At 37.2% G+C, this 22061-nt stretch overlaps 1 protein-coding gene across 1 annotated transcript; it reads right to left on the bottom strand.

The window, feature by feature from the left end:
* Positions 1–3538: 3538 nt before the first annotated feature.
* LOC131346278 (synapse differentiation-inducing gene protein 1) lies at positions 3539–20343 on the bottom strand. The gene is made up of 5 exons (XM_058379730.1): positions 20003–20343; positions 18603–18642; positions 17027–17680; positions 12704–12841; positions 3539–4443 (listed from the first exon to the last, which is right to left on the bottom strand). Exons 3-5 carry the CDS (start codon positions 17579–17581, stop codon positions 4285–4287), a joined length of 852 nt encoding a protein of 283 aa, XP_058235713.1. The 5' UTR covers positions 17582–17680; positions 18603–18642; positions 20003–20343; the 3' UTR covers positions 3539–4284.
* Positions 20344–22061: the final 1718 nt, after the last annotated feature.

Raw genomic sequence — 22061 nt, 5'->3', positions numbered from 1 at the left:
GTACTTCAGTGGCTTCCAGAGTCATGATCTGAATCCAGTTGAGCTGCTTTGGAACATGGTAGTGTAATATCCCAAAAGCATATGGATATTTCCCCTCCAGAATGCCACAATGCTGAATTTTAACACACTTCTTCAGTTATCTCACTCACTTCCTGTTTGTGTGCTTTGAAAAGCACATGGACCTTTCATTAGATATGAAGTAGCCTTGCCTGCAACCTTGTAAACTCTGAGCTGTGATTTCTTAGACAATAATTTTGTGTATGACCCTTTTGCCTTATCGTGTTTCTTGCCATTTGTCTAGTCCTTGTTGTTTTGATACTACATTTGAGAATCTGTTTTTTATCTTTACTCATCCTTCACTATCACAACTGTGTATTTTTGGATTTTTCTGCAATGCTTGTGATTCTTTCTTTCTTTCTTTTTTACCTACAACCTTGGTCTATTATTTTGCCCTAAAAAATCTGTATATAGATTCACAGCATGATTGTACAACTGACAAATCTGCAGAATCTCAAAGGAATGTTTCTAACACCTTGTGTTATCCACAAACAGCTATGATTATTCTGGGGTTCTTTCAGTGTATTATTCTGCGTTCAGGATGCCTTGTGTGAATTTGTTTGCTCTGTCAGAGCATGTAAATATAAAGCTATTTAAGGTTTCTTTTACAGTTACAGAACTATAGGTACTATTCTACTATAGTGAACTTCAAAAACTCATGCAATATTTTGGGCTAAAGTTACAACACGGCATCAACAACAGTAAACAGCTTAGCAAGTTAATGTTATAGGTTTAACTAAAATTTGTGTCTGGTTTCTGTTACAGCTTTTATAGTCCACATGTACATTTTTACCTGGCTGGACTTCTGTAAACACTGTAGGTGTTAATTTTATCCTGGGGAGTTTGTTGTGTAGGAAACATTAATTCTGACTGGTCTCTAGACCACGGCAGGCCACCAAAGCTTTGTAAAGCACATATGGAATGAAACCTTTACACATACTTTTTAGTTTTTTATGATTTTTGCTTGATACAAATAAATCTATGTCAAAATCCCCCACATACCCAATGCACTAAAAGCTTTCCTAATTACCTCAAGATGAGCATCTTGCTTGGGTTGAATTACAATTTCCTTAATTAGAGAACAACCTCAGCCTCTTCTGATCCTTCTCCTCAGGGTCCTCATCCCCTTGCCACACAAACAGCTTCACAAAACAGCTATCGTCATCTCATTTACTTCCTCTGGCAAACACAGGCCATAAATCACTTGAGAGCAGCAAGCAGGCTGTTTCTCCTGCTATGAAATATGCATATTTTGTCTAGGTGGTTAGCCATTCATGCTACATGTGATGCTGATAATATAGACTGAGATGACCTCTAATAGCACTGGGTGTATTTCTGTTTTCACAGCGTAAAAGTGACCATGGAAGATTAGTCTTTTATCCTGATGCCTTGATGTAAAAATGTGCATCAGTATTTGTTCTAACGCTGCTTGTGACACCACAGTGTTAACCTGTAGAATGAGAAAACAAGAAACTTGAATTTAATTACTGAATACCATGGTAATAAAATCAGCTCTCCTCTTCGATAAGGTGGAGTGGACATTTTTTTCTTTAGTAAATTAAATGTGATAGATTTGTGGCAAAGCACTGAAGACTAACTGGAACTTAAAGACTACTGAAGATGGGCTGTAATAGAATACAGAGTTACTGCAGTAATTATCCAAAATACAGTAGTGAAGTACTCTTCAGAACACATTTACTTTATAATTTCGTTGGAGAAAACATTTCAAATAAATAAGGTCTAACATTAATTCCACTGGCCCCTCTTGGATACTTCCTCCCAGGACCATCACCAATAAAACAGAAGAACAGTGTGTGATTTAGGTGTTTAATATGAGTCCTTATACTAATTGTATTATGAATGTTATATTTGGTATATTTTATGTATTTACTGAACACATTTAGGGCAGTGGATTCAGTGATTTTTCAAAGAATCCACCTTAACCCTTCTGGTAACAAAGAAAGTAGCATTTGCTTTAAATGTTGTTGTTTTAGCTGCTCCCTGTTTGGAGTCGCCACAGTGGATCATTTGGTCTGCATGTTTCGATTTGCTCCAGACTTTACACCGGATGCCCTTCCTGATGCAACACTCCCATTTAACCTGGGCTTATGTCCGACACGGAGGGTTAAATCGTCAGTGGCTGGGTTAGCCCCCTGCAAGGGAATCAAACCCAAGCTGCAGCAATGTGAGTGTAAGATCTTGCCGCTGGACCACCAGGAGGCTTATTTGCTTTAAATGTCATCGTGAAATTAAGCCGCTATTAAGTATTATAGCTAGAATTGTGGGTTTTTTAAATTTTTTTTAGTATTTTTCTGCACTGAAGCCAAGACAACATGCATTTAACCATTCAAACAAATTAAACTTGATGCACAACACTGTTGATGGAAATGCTTCTGCCACTAAGAAGTTGAGTCCTGCGTGATGCTAATTTGCATGCCTGAAATATTCTTAAAATATACAGCACTTCAAACATGAAGGAAGCTTTGAAGAAAAACTATTTTAGACATTTGAGTTTGCTGTGACCCTGTAACGAGAAACTTGCCCACTCAGTGGCAGAGCCATAAAAATGCTTTAACCCATCTCAGGCAACAATCTTGTTTTCTGTACACTTTTTTTAAATTACAGTTGGCTGCATTGTGCTCTTAAATAACAGATGAAAGTAAATAAATAAATAAATTGCGTAAAATTCACAAATACACAAAATATGGTTAACTAGCATTCATGGCATGAGGACATAAAGGCTTTTCCACTGATTCACTGAATATATTACTTAAATTTTACTTTCACTCTATAATTTGTATAAATTGGGCTGTAAAAAAGGTTGTACTTGAAAGTGCTTGTGAATATCACAATATCATTTAAAATGCAGAAAAAAGAATAAGACAACTTACTTTTATTTGTCCCGTTATTTTAGGATTAGATTAAATTAGGATGATGTTGTCTCCTGTTCAAGTGAGTCCAGCTAAAATGTTTAAACATTTGTTTAAAACATTTGTCATAACCAATACCAGATGATTTTGGAAAATTATGTTTCATGCATGATATGTTAAATGGATATATATATATATATATATAGACAATATTTCCAAACCCAGCCTTCCAGATACATTTTTGTTCAGTTTCACCCTACATACTATTGTTCTAAGTTTGGAGTTTCCATTATGTTTATTTGCTTTAAATAACTAAAGGCCACATCAACATTCATCTGTGTGCAATTCAGTGGTGAAATACAAGGCCAGTCAGATGACCATGCCTATAGAGTGACAAAATATCATTTTGACCCGACCAGTAAAAATATGGTACAGATGTGTTGGGATTTGAGAGACCAAATGTGGACCTTCTACAGTGCCCTGAGCACTGGGAAGGAAAAGACAATGAAGTACATTTGCCTGCTTTGGTATGTGGATGTGTTGCAGATCAAGACTTCATAAGCAGGGCATAATCAACTATAATCACATAGATTACATAAATAAAGACTAGGTTTGAATGAAAAGACTACATTTAATTGGCAAGAGGTTGCAGTTCGGTGATTAAAATCTCCCACATGGTGAAAATCTGTAACACAGTGTAAGCACGTACACCATCATAATTTGGCATGTAGAAACTGAAAGCATATGGCCTGGTTTTGAGACTCCAAGTGTTGTCTCACAAAAAATGGTTTATAAATATTTACAGCCCTCTCAGATCAAAATGTTACTCTTAAACCAGGAAAGTCCACATTCATAGTCCTACAGCCCATCTATATGGCTTTGCGTCCATCTTACCCTTGAGTGTTGAATAAGCCCATTCTTGTGGTCCTTATAATATTGTAGCTCTTTATAAGAAGGCTTCAAAGCACTGTGGCACTTCAGATAGTTTGTGTTTTTCATACTTCACCACCATCCAGAAGAAAAATAACACTACACTAAAGGCTCAAAAGACAAGATTGGCACAATAAATACTGTGGTTGATCAAAGCGTACTGATGTTGTCGCCTTGTAAACAGGTATTAAAGTCTATTACTACAGTAAGTCTACACAAATGCCACTGTGCTAAACAGTGAATACGAAAAAGGAATGCAATGCTTTATAATGTCACAATGTTTACAAATGAGAATCCATTCAGTAATTCCATGTGATTCATAAAAGTGCAGTAGAGTGTGAAGATCGTTACTCAGTGCAATACCCCTAAGTGGCCTTACAGTAAATCCACATGGACAGTCAGTGGCAAGATGGGAGGCAATGCAAGGCTACAAGTGGTTGTTTTTGGAAAGGTATGCAATAAGAGCCACTGCCACGCCAACGTAGATGCCAGTACCGATGGTGATGGACAGCACAGCTAGGAACAGAGCACGTCTGGAGCTGGAGCTGGCACGGTGAAAGTCACCTTTATTTACTGCTTTGTTAGTCTGGTGGAGAAGGAGAGAGAGACACAGAGGCAAAGAAAAATGCTTCAGTAAACGCCACAGTAGAACAAATTGAGAATAATCACCAGAGAACATTACGAGAGTAAAAATGGAAAAAGGAGATGATGATGATGATGATGATGAGGGAGCAGCAAAAAGGAGAGTAAATAGTGAGTAGAAATTATTAATTGGCTCCTCTCCAACTGCTGACTGACAGGGGGTTCTAGTACAGAGTGGTTGCATAAATAATTTGAGTGCCATGATTCATTTCTCTCCTGAGGACACCCAAGCCTTTGAAGTTCAGGAAATCTTGCCAAGATTTAGGACACAATGGTTTTTTTTTTGATGAATTCATTTATATCTCAATGCTCTGCTGAGTTATTCTTCTCCTCCAATATGGCAGATGTTTCTTTATAACCTCTTAAATTATTTCTTTTTCTATTCATTTGATCTACTGCATAATGGTGAGAGAAAAACCAAGCTGTCTGCCTCTAGCCTTTTGGCTGACATCTTTGCCTGAGCATGCAGCCATCAAACAGACAGCAGCACACTGGAACATAGCTTGATAATGTTAATTGTCCGACATAAGCTCTAATCTATCAGCCAATTATATTAGGAAAATCCAACCTAGCTGCATCAAAAGACAAAGTGGATTACTGCAAGCAAGCCTCATGACTCAGGATGATCTGTGGGTCAGGGAAGAGGATTATAGTTTTTCCTCCTATATGTTTTACCTCCATGACCTTCAGCTCAATTAGCTACCTCTGAACATTAAGTTAATCAAGTTCTTAGTAAATATTAGTCCCATTTTTATGTTTATGACTTTTATTTCCTGTTCTTACTTTAGCAGGTGTGCCTGTCTGAGACTAGGCAGACTAAGGAGAATGAAACAGCATAGAGGTTCATTTGGAATAGACTTAGAGCACTGGAAAATTTCTCTATTGCTTAATAAATGAGGTTTAATGTATACACACAGGCTCTCCCCCTCTCTCTCTCTCTCTCTCTCTCTCTCACACACACATTCTCCACTCATGGGAGCCCCAGGTTCTCTATTCTCAGTGCATGGGGAGAACTAGAGAGTAGAGAAAGTCCTCTGAAATGCGGAGGTGAAAGTGCTGAAAAATGGAACTAGCAATCCACATTCTAAAAAATAATAAATAAAAAATAGTATACCCTCATAAAACACTGATTAATCATCCTTCTTAAAAGCTTTATTCATCATGTGTGTGGGTGTGAAAATGGTCAGTGGCAGCACTGATGAAATATTTATGTGTTCTTTTTGCACATCCCATGAGATAACAGCAGGACATCAGCACAGCAGACAGCACTGCAAAATCCACTGGGCCCTAAGTGCAAACACAGGGTGGAGAGGAAATGTCTACCTGCTGAGTGCACAGGCAAAATGACAATCGTTAAAAGTGATAAAAGTATAGCATTTATTGTAACTGTTGTTGTGTTTTTGCAATATGTCATTTAACTATAGTTTCTTCAGCAGGATCTCTTTTGTGTCTCTCCAGCTGTTGTGTCACACACTGAGTGGGAGGATTAACTCAGTTTAGGGAGCTGAACAAACCTAGTTTTTAAATGCCTTTTCATATTGTATACTGTGAGACGTATTCTGTTGTTAACTTCAACTGATAAATCTCAGTAAAAAAAAAACTTGGATTACAAAAATATAGAGCCTAATCCTTATTAGATATATGTATCTTCAGTTGTTGCATATACTAAATCTGATTTGATACAGTTCATTTTTTTGTAATTAAGAATTTAATCTGTTAAAACACTGAAAGGTATCATCAAGACACTTTGAAAAACAAGCCTGTGGTCAATGCAAAAGCCCTGCTGGTACACTGTACAAGCCTGCAGTGTAAATCTATCAAAAAGATATATATATGCGTATATGTGTTCTGTGGAACATAAATATCTGGTCTTGAACAACAAGGAGTTGCCAACACACCTTCTGGTCTGGTATGGATTTTTTCCATATTGCATGAGACAGTAGACATATAGTTCATAGGGTATGACAGTGACCTCTGTCAGCAGGATAATGTGACCTTCCACACTGCCAATATTGTTCAGGAATGGTTAAAAAAAAAAAAAAAAAAAGTATTGGCTTAGCTGCCAAATTTCCCAGATCTCAGTCACATTGAGCATCTGTGTTGTGATGTGCTGGTGCAAACAAGGGGGTTTGACACAATATTAGACAGCTAGTTATAATGTTATGGCTGATTGGTGTATGCAACACACAGTGCTTTACTTAGGGACACTCATGCTGGTTTCAGAGGTGTCTTCTGATCCTGAGCTGTATAGGCAGGAGAAATCAATGTTTGTCCCATTATATTAGCTTATACTGTTATCCTCTTTTGTATTTGTGAAGAGAAATTAAAGGCAGTTGTGTTCTGTAATAGTGAATGTAATTTTTTTTCTGATAGTATGGGTTTTCTCACTTACCCTCATTCTCAGCATCTCAGTGGAATGTCATGGGGTAAAATGCCAGTTCTGAATTATCACCTACAGTGTAGAATTGCATCTTACATTGTTCATTTGTATCCTGTTGGATTTTTCTAAGCATTGTAGGCCTTAATCAATTACTCATGATTTTGTGCAACATTCACTTGTATAAAATGCCTGAAGTACATAAAGGAAATACAGTCAGTGTCAAGGTAATACATTACTAAAAAAAATCAAGCCTAATTTTATCAGAAGTGCTTTTACACATTTGGAGATAAGCACTTTAACACATTTACACGTAAGTGCTCTAACACATTTTCACACAGTTGCCCTCTCACTGAAATTCATTGCTTCAAAATCGCTTAGTATGTTAGCATATTAAGCATATTATTCATTAACTGCTACAAATTCAGCTGAAACTAAGAAGTAAGGTATCTAGGGTAAAACTGCTATACTGTTCAGTAAGCCAGGAAATGAAGCAGCAATGTATTAGTAGTGCTATATTAACAATTAAGTCAGTATTATTAACCTCTAATGAATACAGGGTAATCACTCAATATTAAACTAATGGTCGGGTAGTTTATTATGATCTGAATAATACTTACAGCGTTTTATATATCTTCTGGAGTTTTATTATTGATAATTATCCCAGTATTTAGAAGTTAAGAGTACTGTACTACTTATTCATTCCTGAGAGTTTTATAATCTTTTAAATATTGAACTGCACTGTAATATACTGTATTCCTCTATGCAGTAATAAATATAGTAATTTAGAATATTACTATATTACTATACACAATATTTGCCAACAGCGTATGGCAAATAATTTGTGGACACATAACCTGCACACTATGTGAGGATTTGTCCATTCTGCCACATGAGCACTGTTGAGGTCTAGCACTATGTCGAGTGATGAGGCCTGGCATGCAGTCAGTATTACAGGTGTTTAGTGGAGTTGAGGTCAGGGAGGTCAGTCCACTCCAACCTTTGAAAACCATGTCTTCATGGACCTCAGTGTCATAAAGGGATATGTTTGAACTAAGTCTCTTAGTTCTAGTGAAGGGTAATTAGAATGCTACAAAGACATTCTGTACAATTGTGTGCTTCTAACTTTGTGGCATCAGCTTAGCAAAGACACACATATAGTTTAGATGATCAGGTGCACTTTAACATTTGCCTTTATAGTACAAGTAAAACATCAGGTTCCCAAAGGTCACAGGATCTCTCACCAACTGTGGGTCCCATCGCTCAATAAAAGACAACTTATAATGGCCTGAAATGTAATAACAGCAACACTCCAGCTTCTTCCAGTATGCAAGATGAACATTAAAGCTATAGCAGAATTTTGATCATCATTTCTGCTAATGTTCACATTTCACTGCACATTTACTTTAAAAAAAAAACGTTCGCATTAATATTTTTTAAAGTGTTTTTCCAAATTCTTAGTGTGCACTGGTAAGGTATGACAGGTATTGTAAGCTTATTCTGAAACTTTAATGTTAAGAGCCTACAGACGGCTCACTGAAACATTCTTTCCTTACCAGCATTGAACAATGACAGCAACTGAAGCTGGCTTCAGAGAAAAACTTCTTGAAATACTTTCTCTTGAGGCATAAGTAGGCACTTACTATGCAAATAAGATTAAAAATTCCATTGTTCTGGCCAGCTGAAGAACTCTTGTAATTACTGTTTTACTTTAAGTATGCCTGATTAACACTAAATCAAAGCAAACCTGATTAACAACGGCTCAATATTGGCCATACAAGGAAAAGATGAATGATGATATAAGGGAAAATCATGCTCCAAAGATGAAGCAGTAGGTTTAGTGTATCTCTTGGATTAAATTGGATTAAATTATTACAAAGTACATGAGCAGCATGATGGAACAGTGGGTGGCGTTGTCGCTTCATGATTATAGGCTTCCCACTTTAGAGATGTATTGATCCAGAGCTCTGATTACTGTCTGTATGGAGTTTTAAATGTTCTGCCTATGTCTATGTGGGTTTCATCCTTTCAGGCAGAAAGGAAAATACATGCAGGAAGGTGGATAGGCTATTCTAAATTTTCCCTAGAACTGAATTAGTGTGTGATTGTGTGTGTGCATGGTGCCCTGTGATGGACTGGAGTCCCATCCTGAGTGTATTAATCAAGCTCAGTGTTCTCACACTAGGTTGCAGATCCAGCAATAGTCTAACCACAAGCTTTAAAAAAAAGTTACTGATAATGAAAAAGTAAATTTTGTACCTCACATAAAATAATGTTACCTTTTTTAATTTTTTTATTGGATTTTTTTCATATATTCTATTATTTTTTAATTCTTTTTGTAAGAGAGACACGCAAAGTAAGATTTTCATTGTATGGTCTAAACCTTTGTGTTTTCACTGTGCATATGACAATAAACCTCTTGAACCTTGAATCTTGAATATTGCAGGATGATTATTTGTGTTGACATTATTTAAAATTTTATAAAGATCCATATAAAGTAAAAGAAAGTGTAAAGCTCCCTTAAAAAATCAAGAATGTAAGAACACCCACGGCTATATGTATGTATATCCATGTAAAGTGGGAACTGTTTTGTTTTCTATGCCTCCATTCATTTTCTCTGGAAGGTATTTTTCACAGCTCATGCCTTACAAGGCCCACTCTAGCACAATCCCAAGCCAAAATATTACATAAGGAGTTTACTCATAGAGCATGCTCTAAAACCAATAAATCAGATTATGCACAGCGGATTAGAAAAAACAGATGCTGCAGTTCATGTACACATATGAAGAATAGCATTTCAAAAGCCTCCTTCTCCATAACAGAGAATTTGTTTGCAGGTCTATAAAACATAAGGCTGTATCATACACAAATGAATAGAAAATCAGATTCTAGTTGATATTATGATCACAACTTGTTATAATCAGAAACAAGATGGTCAAATGAAATATCTAGCTGACTCTTTGCAGTGTTTTGAAAAGTAAGGCAAACAAATTGTGTGACTGTGATTTATTTCTAGCAGCCTAGGAAAATCCTTCATATGGTCCAAGTGTGATATATATATATAGTTATGAAAACTACAGGCTTTCCTAAACTGAAGCTGAACTGAAATCATAAAAAAAGTTATAGCATTTTAAAATCTGGTTACCCCCAGACTCTACAAAGCGGTACCAAATACTAATTGCCTAAAAGTGACACCTATTTCATTTATAAATAAGATTATGAACACTATGTCAATCTTCAGAGCAGCTTTGGCTATACCCATCCAGCAGCCATTTACTGTTTAGACATTTGTAGGTTAGTAAAGATCATTTAAAGATCATGGGCTCGGCCCCCTTGTTCCAGTGAAAGGAATTCTTAATGCTTCAGCTACCCTAGACATTTTGGACAATTTCATGCTCCCAACTTTGTGGGAACACTTTGGGGATGGCCCCTTCCTGTTTCAACATGACTGTGTCCCAGTGCACAAAGCAAGGTCCATAAAAACATGGATGAGCGAGTTTGGTGTTGAGGAACTTGACATCAACGCGATAGAACATATTTGGCATGAACTAGAGCTGAGACTGCGAGCCAGGCCGTCTTGTCCAATATCAGTGCCTGACCTCACAAATACACTTCGAGAGGAATAGTCAAAAATTCCCATAAACACACTCCTAAACCTTGTGGAAAGCATTCCCAGAAGATTTGAAGCTGTTATAGCTGCAAAGGGCGGGCCAACTCCATATTACATTTATGTGCATGTAAAGGCAGACGTCCCAGTTTTGAAATGGCTCAGAGTCTCCGTTCTAATTCATCCCAAAGGTGTTTTATCGGGTTGAGGTCAGGACTCTGTGCAGACCAGCCAAGTTCCTCCACACCAAACTCGCTCATCCTTGTCTTTATGGACCTTGCTTTGTGCACTAGTGCACAGTCATGTTGGAACAGGAAGGGGTCATCCCCAAACTGTTCCCACAAAGTTGAGAGCATTGAATTGGAATTCAATGAATTAGAGGGGTGTCCCAAAACTTTTGGCAATATAGTGTACCTCTATATGTGTAACCTAATCTACTTCTGTAAAACATTGTTGCCAGCTTGAGAAATTATCATATGGGAATTGATTATCAGCATCATCTACATTTCTACAGCTCATCATCTGAGGTAAGAGCCATCTACAGCATTTAAACACAAGCCTCATCACTATTATTTCACTTGAATGATCTCTGTTCATACTAACTGGTGGGGGAAATCACAGATTAATTCATTCAGGTTTGTCTGTCTGTGGGCTAGATTTTGATTTTATATAAATTTGTTTATGCTTTTGGTTTTAAATCTACAATCCTCACATTTGGTTTTCTCTGTTTTTTGATGAAGTGACAGGGCAGGAGTATCACAGGTATTCGATTGCAAACTTGCAGGCTTATATTCATTTTTGTGTGAGAAAGTGCATTATCTAGTAAGGTTTATACATATTTAGGCATACTAGGTTTACTACTGTGTTTTTTAAACCAACAAAATCTTTACAAGCAAGGAGATGTTCAACAGTAAACTAAATAAAAATTTTTACACATAATTTTTGGGGATTCCCTGGGGAATTCAGGAGGAACACAGGACAGGGTTTTCTAGGCTGCCACATTTTCTTGTTTAAGCATATTTAAGCATATACACCCTGATTTTTATTTACTTTATTTTTTTCAAAATGATCAGTAATAAACTAGAACCCCAGCAAAGACTCTCTTGGTCTCTGTAACCAGGAAATGCATTATTTGAGAATCAGTGCAAAAATCCCCAATCTCTTCTGCTTATTTCTGATTATCTATTGGCTTTGTTTTTGTGTGACAATTTTCAGGCCCTGCTTGTCAGAGATCTCTGCATGTAAAAGATCACGCAGTGTGTGTGGGAGCCTCCTCTGCACTTTTAGCTTAGTGTGTACGCTGCTACACTGACAAAACAACAGCCTGCAAGCAATAAGTGTTGTGTAATGTGAGCAGTACAGTTACTCTGGGATTTTAAATGTTGCCCATTGTCCACTAGGTATCAAAAAGGATGTCAGTGCTCTCCTGTGATAATCCATAATTTCAGCTATACAAATAAATTATTCACATATTATGGTACACTGCTGTGCAGAAATATGTTGGCTTCCAAAATACTTCAGGGAACCTGTTTTCTTTCTATTCCAGTGTGTGAGATAAGCTCAGAGGATTCATAGGGGGTTTAAGGGAATTGATTTTGGTGTGGGCTTAGTTGCTAGGGCCTGTCTGAGTAAACTTTTTTCTTTCATACGGAAAATTAAAGAGTTGTAGGTGTTGAGTCGTGATGTGATCTGAGCAAGTGAGATGCTGCTGACCTGCTTTATGGTTTTCAAGTCAGCATTTAAATTAGATTAAAATTAAGGGCAGTTTATCCAACGCAAAGATAAAGACCTGTCTCAAATACAAAGTAGTACAAAGCAATAGATGTTTTTTAACAGGTTTCAATAGTGTATCTTTTAAAAAGAGAACTATTTGTACAATAAATAAAGACGTCAAATGCATTCTTTTGGGACCGCTGACAAATGCTGCTTGTCCTTTTCCTTTTTGTTCTGTACTCCAGAGTAAACATCACACAGGACTAAAAACCTGTGGCAAGCAGAAGTCACCTTTGTTGGAAAGAATACTGTAGCGAGGAATCCTTACCTTGTATTGGTGTTGTTGGTTTTACAGTAGATTTTTAAGAACATTGAGACAAAATTTGGAAATTAAATGAGACATGTGAGATTTGCATGCAAGTTAACAAACCAGGATTTGATCTTTGCCTCAATTAAATTTATCTGCTTTATTTGTACTGTGAGGAGCAGGTGTTGGGAGATCTTTACCTCATGAGACAGGTAGAAGGCAGCAATACCAAGGGGCCAGAAGCAGCACAGCATTGAAAAGACACTGAGGCCCAGGTGGTCTCGCGGGGGCATCATCAGGAAGTTGTCCTCACTCTCAGAGTCACTTGAGTACTCACTCTGTAGAAAGTGCATGAAGACGCAAGGAATACTGGATTAAATATATTGACAAGGACAGGTTATTCTACTTTATTTGCATTCTGTACACTTTCCAAACGCTTTCCAAGCTAAAGAAAACATCAGCCTATTGGGTGTCTCTAATCTATTTCAAAAGCTGACGAGTTGATACTGTGGTGAAGCCATTGCAGGTGCATATTTAGCACAGCACATTTAATAACACACTTTTAATAACTGTTGATTCAGCTGTGCTACAGAAACATTTGTGTTATTCCCTAAAGTATATCATATTTAAATTGGCCATACTGCTCCTCTCAAACAGTAGAATACCTGACTGTTTGAATAGCGATTGAATGTCACACTACAAATTATAACTTTAATTAAAGGAAAAGATAATCCATTTTTGAACAGAAGTGTAATCTTCTTTTAAAGATAACTGACATAATATCTAGAATGATGGTTGTCATTGATCACACATCACATCATGCCTTAGTCGCACAGTAGACACTCAGGAATGAATGAAAGTCACATCCCTCTAATCATTTACACTTAAACACTTTAACTTAAGCAACATACACATGAGGCAAGATTTAAGCATACAGCACAATAGACAACATTACCACTATTGAGAATTGCAAGAGATTCTGAAAGATCAAACATGGTAGATAGCTCATTCAATCACTAAGGAACCATGTATAAGAAGTGTTTGACAAGGAATGAGAAAATAATGTAATTATACATGATGTTCATCTACAGATCATGGAACATTGGGTTATATATGTGGGTTGAAGTAGCTACCTAGAGCCAATGCAGAGAGATAAGTAGAAATATGACATAGAAGATGTGTCAGTCGACTGCTTCACCTTGTATGCTGAAAGGTGAGCCAAGACAACAACAAGCTCTCTCTAAGAGGTTGAGTTAAAGGTGCAATTCTTTCATCAAGGCTACAGTGTTGAAGCAGATAGAAATTCCTGTTGAGATCATATCATTGATCTTTTTGAGTGGATGATTAGACCTAGAAAGGTTGTGTACTATAGAAGATTAGCAGGCCAAGCACTGATCCCTGGGAACTATTTACTTTTACTTAATAAGCCTTGGCTACCTCCCCCTACAAAGCACCCTATGAGTCTGTCTAGAGATCTTGTACGAGTTGTATATGTTTGTTTGTGAGATTTATATGTGAACTCCAGATGGCTGTCATTGCTTTCACCTTACTGTTTACATGTCTAGGCCAAAACAGCTTGTACCACATGCTTTTCTTGCCACCAATTTGTACCAAGTTGGCCTTTTGCATATGTTCACAGACAGCGAACATACTGGGCAATGATTCTCTCTCTCTCTCTCTCTCTCTCTCTCTCTATTATACAACACAGTTTAGTTCTGAGCCATACTGTATGTGCCATGGCAACATAATCTTTGAAGTATTATGGAAACATGTTGCAGAGGATGAGACAATGAGACAAAAGACCACTAACAGTGTGGAGGATTTTACACCAACCTCCACATAAACACAGCAAAATGTATCAGTGAGAAAGAAATAAAAAATCAAGCAGTGGTATTTGCATACATAACAACTGAATTTCCATTTTGTTTTCTTTTTTTTTTACCAGATGTGTGTTGAAGACTTACACTTCTTCCATTAGATATATTTTATCATAAAAGCATTGTGTGACATCTGCATAGTCTTATCACCCACTCTGAAGCCCAAAAGAACAGATGACATACAAAAGACATTAATAAAATATTATATAAACCACAATTATCATTAAAAGGCTGAGGGACTAGGGTTCAGAGTAAGGCCAATGATCCTGTCACACAGCTTATAAAGTACACCAAATTAACTCCAGAACTAGAGACTACATAAAGCTGCCACAAACCATGTAATAGATCTTAATTAATAAGCCATCATCTTTTACACTGACCTCTTCTTTTGATGATGTCTTTTGCATTACCCGTATAATATTTATGATCTACATTTACTTTTATTTATGTAAATACAAGGAGAATGCAATCCAAGTAAACTTAAAGGAGGAATGAATTTACTGCCTTGACCCAGCACTGTAAATTATGTTCTGAGATGATACTGCACATAGGACTAGCAAAATGCCACATCTTATTCAGAGCAGTGTGTCATGGAGAGGAATGGCATTGCAGTAACTTCAGATTCACAAGTGCATGCTTTGAATGGTAATTGCTTCATTAACTGGCGACTAAAGTGATGCCAAACTTCTATTTATTTGTTTAATTGTTTTTTTCAGATTGCATCTCAAATGCTATATATTTTAAAGGAACCTTCAGCACTCAGATCTGTACCAATGCTATGTAGAGTAACCCACTGTAATCTGTTGAGAGTGGCGATCAGGAGCATTCAGTCTATGAAAAGCAGGATATTAAATAAATCATTCAGGTCACTCAAGCAGTAAGTAAAATAATGTAGTATTTCTACTGGACAGTATAATGAGCTGTGATTTTCATTATGAGAATCATTAATCCGTCCTTGAAAGTATACATAAAGGATTAATATGACTGTGGTCCATTCAACATGAGAAGAGAGTGAAGAATGAATTCGTATGCACTCACGATACAAGGCTCACCATCAGAACGTATACATACGCAACCATCTAGACGTACTTTCACCTGAAAAACCTGCAGGCATCACAGATCATTTATTTGCATAGAATTTATTTGTCTCTCTAAGGATGCATACATCCATATAACAGTGGTCAGAAATCTTTATACACACAATTTGTGTGCTTATGCAACTGTTGTCAATATAGGAAGCCAGGTCATGTCACAATATTGCATTCAGCAGTCTTTCATTTATAATCTTTTGTATTGTATTAAATACATTCTGCATTGGGGCACAGTGGTCGTAAGTAAAGCACATAAACCTTTCAATACTGCACCAGAAGTTTTCTAATAAAAGGGTCCCAGCTACCAGTGGTAGTGTTTTACAGGTAGGCTAGGTCAATTAATAAATTACATAAGCTAACATAGTAAGCCATTAGGCTGTAATAACAACAGTTCAACATCATCAGTACCCTTTAAACTCATATTGATCAATTCTATAAGTGTTTTAAAACAAAGTCAGGTTTCAGTGAAAGTCTTGCAGCCCAATATTCAGAAAAGAAGATTTATGTATTTTCACAATGATTTTAAAATAAATTTCACTTCAGGCACTACAAAATAATTCACAATGATACTGTGTTTCCACATAGTATGAGAATGGCTGCAATTTAATAAGCTAAATATGTTTTGTTTATACACATCAACTTTTATGTCAGGTTTCACTATACAAATGTTTCATAGCGCATCAAGACATAATAAGGTACCGTAAATTAGGCATTGTTTACAACATCATTCTGAAGTACAATTAAAGTCCTTCCTTTGATTTATGGTCATTTCTTTCCCCTGACTGCAAAACCTTTCACAGCAGTGAACAAATACTGCATGTGAGTATTAAATGTCACTGTGAATACCAGCAGGTTATGCATGTGATGCTCTTTTGAACGTCAACTCAAAGGTTTTTAGAGGTTATTTGATGACAGTGAATAGATCACAGCCTGGGTAAACCGCAGCACATCTGCATGCCTTCCTCCTCTCTAAGCATTACTGTCACCACACAGAGATCTGCAGAATGTGCAGCAGTCTTAGAACAGGTGGCCTAGACAGGTTGGAAACAGCAGGAAACTGGCTGTCCAGACTGCCCCTACACTCAAACCCCTCCCCCTCATCCATACACACACACACACCCTCACAGCCAGGCATGTGGATAGATTTCAAGAAACCTGCTCCCAGTGAAACAAGACTGGAGGGTGAGAAGGAAATGGTGACAAGTTACTACAGTGCAGAAAAAATGCTGAAAAAATAGTGGTTTTGAAAAAAATAAATAATAAAAATAAATCATCTGCAAACATTTCAAACACTTCCCAGTACTGTTAGTACTTGTTTTAAATGTTCAAAGCACAGCCTTTCTTCACCCTGAAACTGTATGCTACTGCTTTACTTTTTCTGTTTATATTTGTGTCTATAAGTGTATGTGTTTATGGTTATTATCTGTATTGGTTTTCACTCACTGTCAAATGCTTTTAAATAAAAGTTACATGTTAGGTTATGTGCTTTATAAATAATCAGTGTTAGCATCATTAGATTTATAGATTACAACAATGACAAATGTCCAGATCCTACCTCCAGCTCTTGAAACTCATCGTCATCATCCACATCGTAGGAGAGTGTATGAATCTTGGTATCCTCCATAGATAAATCCAGGAATTTGTTGTCAGTGAGCATGAGCCCATCTTTAGTAACCGTAGCAGTGGAGTTAGCAGGAGCCATGTCCTCAATGAACGTGGTCTCGCAGCAGTCGCTTCCCTCCCCCCACACTCTCAGTACTCCTTCAGGGTACAAGATGAGGTTGGGCTTATAAAAAGGGTCCAGAGCCTGGGGCAAGGCACTGGGGTTGAGCAGCTGTGGATGGTGCCCACTTATCCGTGTCCCAGTTCTGTCCTGACCCGCATGCTCGGGGGAATAATTGACCACCACGTGGCCCTGATACTGTGGGGCAGAGTACACTGACACTCGCCCCTCCTTGGTCTCCACCATTACACTTCGGGTGTTGATCAGACCGTTGCATTTGCAGCACTCAGGCCCGAGGTCACCACCACCTGCTGCTGATAACTTCCTCTGAGCAGGAGGATCTTTCTCCTCTTCTGCTCTGGGGGCAGTTCTGAGCCCTGTTTCCATTCTGGCCTAGTGAGCACTGATGCTGAGGACGGTCCCTGTCCAGGCACTAGATTGCCTCGTCAGTGCTTCCATGAGGTGGAAGCATTGCCCTGTTCTCTCCTACATAGAACGAGAGCAAACATTGTCAATGGTGTTGAAGATTTATAGCTTTTACATTAATATTTATGGTCTACTCAATTGCTAAGACACATATAGTTACCAAATTACATCAAATTACAAAGTCAAAGAACAATCATACAGGCAATTCTTCTATATTTTAGGAAATGAGGCCCCAGGATCAATACATACATTTGTCATAAAAAAAATTTATTGGCTTAACATAAATCATTTATGGTATAAGTTATAACTGAAATCATTACGAATTTAATAGGTTGTGCTTGGAATCTGTCAATAACTGAATAACCAATGCTGCAAATGAACAATATTTTCATACTGCTATGTGACTATATGGATATGATAGTGATTAATGACTGCATTTGTTATAGCTTATAACCACATTAGTGAGCATGTTAGCAATGTGTTTGTGTTGTAATGCTATAATAAAAAATATTTTATTTTAATTAGCAATTTTATTTAAATGAATAAACAGCGGTTTGACCCTTCAGTCATGCAAATTCCGCTGTTCATGCTGTCGTACACGCTGTCATACATGAGCATATCGATTCTTCTCTCTGTGCCTCAGAATAACCTAAAACTGTATGGCCCTGCTCTAGAATATGTTCAGCAAGAAACCCCTAAGTTAAGAGATGTTTCCTTGTTCCCATACTGCACTCCATGTAAGCCTTATTTTTCATCTAGTGCACCGTATACATGTCTTCTCAAACTTCTTACCCAATTCTTAGAGCTAATTCAAAATACCCTCACTACTCAGATTATCTCCCAGTTGGAGAATGCCACCGTGATTAATAGCAGATCATAATGATTGAATTAATAAACATTCTGAATCGCACTTTTGGTCTCATACAAAGTAAAATACAGCACATATATTCTGTATACATAGTCAGGATAATAAAGAACTCACTGCTGAAATAGCCCAGTAGTCCTGATTTTACTTTTGAGTCCTATAAAGAAAGAAGAAATGTAAAACCTTGGAAACAAAAACAATATTGTCACTTTTCAGATGTGGGCCTTTCTTTTTATATGGGGTGATAACAAAACAGAAACTGGCTTTTGCTCATTGTTCAGTTCCCCCTGACAGTAGATTCTGCTCAAGGTACGGAGACAGGATAAGGAGGCTGGATCTCAGAATTATACAGTGTGTATCAACATTTCATAAAAATGGCCTGAAATGGATTCTGGGCTTATTTACTGTGTAGGCCACAATTTTTGATTGGCTTTTGCATAGAGTACAGATTCATACATGGGATTACATACATGAATATGTTCCCAAGTGCCCAAATGTAAGCTCAAGCCTTGATTTTAAAGCAAAACTACAATTATTACTTGCCCATGAACATGTTTAATTTTGTTAAAATATTACACCTCTAGTACTTATAGTAATGTACAGTATAATCACTGGCTTATGTCAGACATGATTCAGCTTTGATTGTCTTCCAGAGTTTCTGGACTGCTGTATTGTTATTCACAGCAAACCTATTCTTCTGTTGCTTGGTATTTGTGATGGTTGTGTGTTCAAATATCACTCTCATCAAATAATATCTATCATAGTAGCTCTACCTGGTTTGGTTTCATCTCTGACCTTAAGATTCCATTGGAGAGCTATCTATGAAATATCTTTACTAACACCACAAATGCTGATGTGGAAAACTATTTGTGCTGACACTGATTAACATAATTCCTAACACAACAAAGAGAAACATTACATCAAATGAGTCTACTTATTAAATAATACCATTTACAATAAATATCTAAATAATAACGTAAGACTACAAAGGGTTAATATAAATACAAATAGCAACAGTGCATTTGAATAGAAAGTTTTTGTGACAGTGGTATATCACTTTGAAAGTATATGAATAAGACAGTTGGTAAATATCGTAGATATAGCAAATGATTCATTAATGTAAACAGCAGATAGTACATTTATTTCTAGTGTTTTTGGCTATGCGTAAGAGCTCAGATTCATCGTTTCGGGGCCGCAGTGAGAGCTGTCCATGGTACTGCACTATAAGCTCCAATGAAGAAAGACAGAGAAACTAAAATAAGATGACGAATAGGTGTCTTCACAAACAGACCTGACATTCGTCTGGACAACACTCAATTACGCGTAAAATTGCCAAGGCTATGAATTAAAACTAAAATTTCAAAAGAGACAAATATCAAACCATTGTTTCTAACCTTTCGAAGCACGTAAATCACAGCGACCTGGCTTCTTTTGGCTCTCATGCATCGGCGGCATCTTGGTGCAATCATTCATTTGCTGTACAAGTTCGTGATCTGACTGGTAAAGCAAGCGCTTACCTTTCGAGCCGAGCGCGTGCCATTCGACGTTCAATCAAAACACACGCGGATTTTTGTGCCTTATGTCCGTCGTGATGGGCATATACAACAGTAGAGAAGGTTAAATAAAAACCTCCATCCAAAGAGTAATATTTGTGAAATGATCAGGAAAATCAGCCAGATGGAGTGGACGCGCCTTTCGTGTGGAAGCGGTGTAGAGGACGCTGCATGGTGACACGGTTGTTTATTTATTTATTTATTTATTTTACGTATCACACACTCTCCTGCATTTCAAACACGCTTCATCCAAGGTACTGGGGTTGTGTGTGTGTGTGTGCGTGCGTGCGTGTGTGTGTCCTGAACGTGTGTACTGTCCTAATATGTATAAGTGCGCTCGCGTTCCTCTTGGTCCTAAAGAGCAATCTGCTCTGGGACATCCTAAACACACTGCGCCGTCAATCTGAGCAAATCACAGCCAATTCACACCGAATTAGGCCTGTTACCATTTCATCGATGCATATAATACTGTCCTATTATACAACATTTACCTCAACATTGACATAAAGTATGACGTGTGAGAAAACGTATTGTTTACATTGATTACAATGATTAATGTAGTCAGTTAGGTTATCAAATTTCTCCCCAAACTTTGGTTGATTTTGGTGTTTCTAAGCTCAATGTAACATTGCCACCTAGTGATCTTTCCTAAGTAGAAGAAAGTTAAAGGATCTGTAGGAAAGTATCTCTCCCACACAATTAATTCACCGCATTGCCTAAAATTTCTTTCCATTTGCAAAGCAGATACCAAAACACATGATACATTTCTAAAATCCTCAAGGTGCTAACTATCAACAGGCAGGAGAAAATGTTCCTACCGTTTTAGTGACATTTGGTTAATTGGGACATATTCATGACACATTCATGGCAGCGCCAGGATCCTGGGTTTGATCCTCAGCTCTGATTTCTGTCAGTATGTCTTTTCCCAGTGCTCAGATGCTTTTCCTGTGGGTTATCCAGTTTCCTTCCCCTATCTGAAAACATACAAGTAGGTGGTGGATTTATTATTTTTTTTACACCACATTGCCCCAGGTGTGAATGTTTGTGAGTCCTGAGATTGACTAGCATCCTTTTCCATTTTAGTTCTACTTCCCTACACCCAGGCTTATCAGTATAGACTCCAGAACCACCATAATCAAGATAACGTTAGTGAGTTTTTTATTATAGTTTTATTCCCATACAATGGTTAATATGTTATTTATTCATAACATACTAATTAATGTAATCAATTTTCAATAACAGGAAATATTTTCTTAAAATTCATCTCCAAATTAAAGAAATGTTTACTGATGATTTAGTAATTTCAGCAAAGGTTGTGAACAGATTAAGTAAGCGTTTTTTTTTTTTTAATTTGAAGCTTTTCAATTAGCTTTTCCAGCGAGTAGCTACAAGCAGTGGTGCATCATGACAAAACTGGCTAGCTAGATATATTTAGAAACACTAAATATTATTGCTACTATTGCTATTTTGATTATTGTTATTTTATAGTTCAGTAATGTTAACCTTTTCTTAATAAGAATGGTTTTCAAATGAGAAAATAGAATGAAAATAAAAATTCCTCACTTTGACAAAGAAACTCCAGTTAGCTACTTTTTCCATAGTATAGTAGCTTGTGAAGTAGCTAACGTTAACATTTCTGGCATTTGGCAGATGCCCTTATCCAGAGTGACTTATATTTTATCTCATTTTTTATACAACTGAGCAAGGATTGTATAAAAGGATATTGAGGGTTAAGGGCCTTGTCCAGGGGCACAGCAGAGGTGGACTTGGTGGACCTCGGATTCAAACTCACAACCCTCCAAATAGTAGTCCAACACCTTAACCACTAAGATACCAAGTTTACCAGCAGGTTAGTAGCCTTGCTACTTTAATTCACGAGTAACTTGACAACTTACAGTAGTAAAATTGCTTCCACAAAATTTGCTGAGAGTTGTGTTATTTCACTCCTGTATTCAAAGCTCCATGTATAATACTTTTTAAATTTAGTCAAACCATGAGGCAGGTGCTTTACTACCATGTATTA

The sequence above is a fragment of the Hemibagrus wyckioides genome, linkage group LG03, assembly GCF_019097595.1.
Source record: "Hemibagrus wyckioides isolate EC202008001 linkage group LG03, SWU_Hwy_1.0, whole genome shotgun sequence".
Lineage (NCBI taxonomy): Eukaryota > Metazoa > Chordata > Actinopteri > Siluriformes > Bagridae > Hemibagrus > Hemibagrus wyckioides.
Note: the sequence above shows the minus strand (reverse complement) of the source record. Positions and strands in the feature narration are given on the sequence as shown.

Excerpts from the sequence above, each read along its gene's own strand:
- LOC131346278 (XM_058379730.1), bottom strand. The coding sequence starts at position 17,581 with ATGGAAACAGGGCTCAGAACTGCCCCCAGAGCAGAAGAGGAGAAAGAT. Across the intron at positions 12,842-17,026 it reads ATGAGTTTCAAGAGCTGGAG|AGTGAGTACTCAAGTGACTC; the intron begins GTAGGATCTGGA and ends CACTTTCTACAG. Across the intron at positions 4,444-12,703 it reads CCTTCTACCTGTCTCATGAG|ACTAACAAAGCAGTAAATAA; the intron begins GTAAAGATCTCC and ends CTTCTCCACCAG.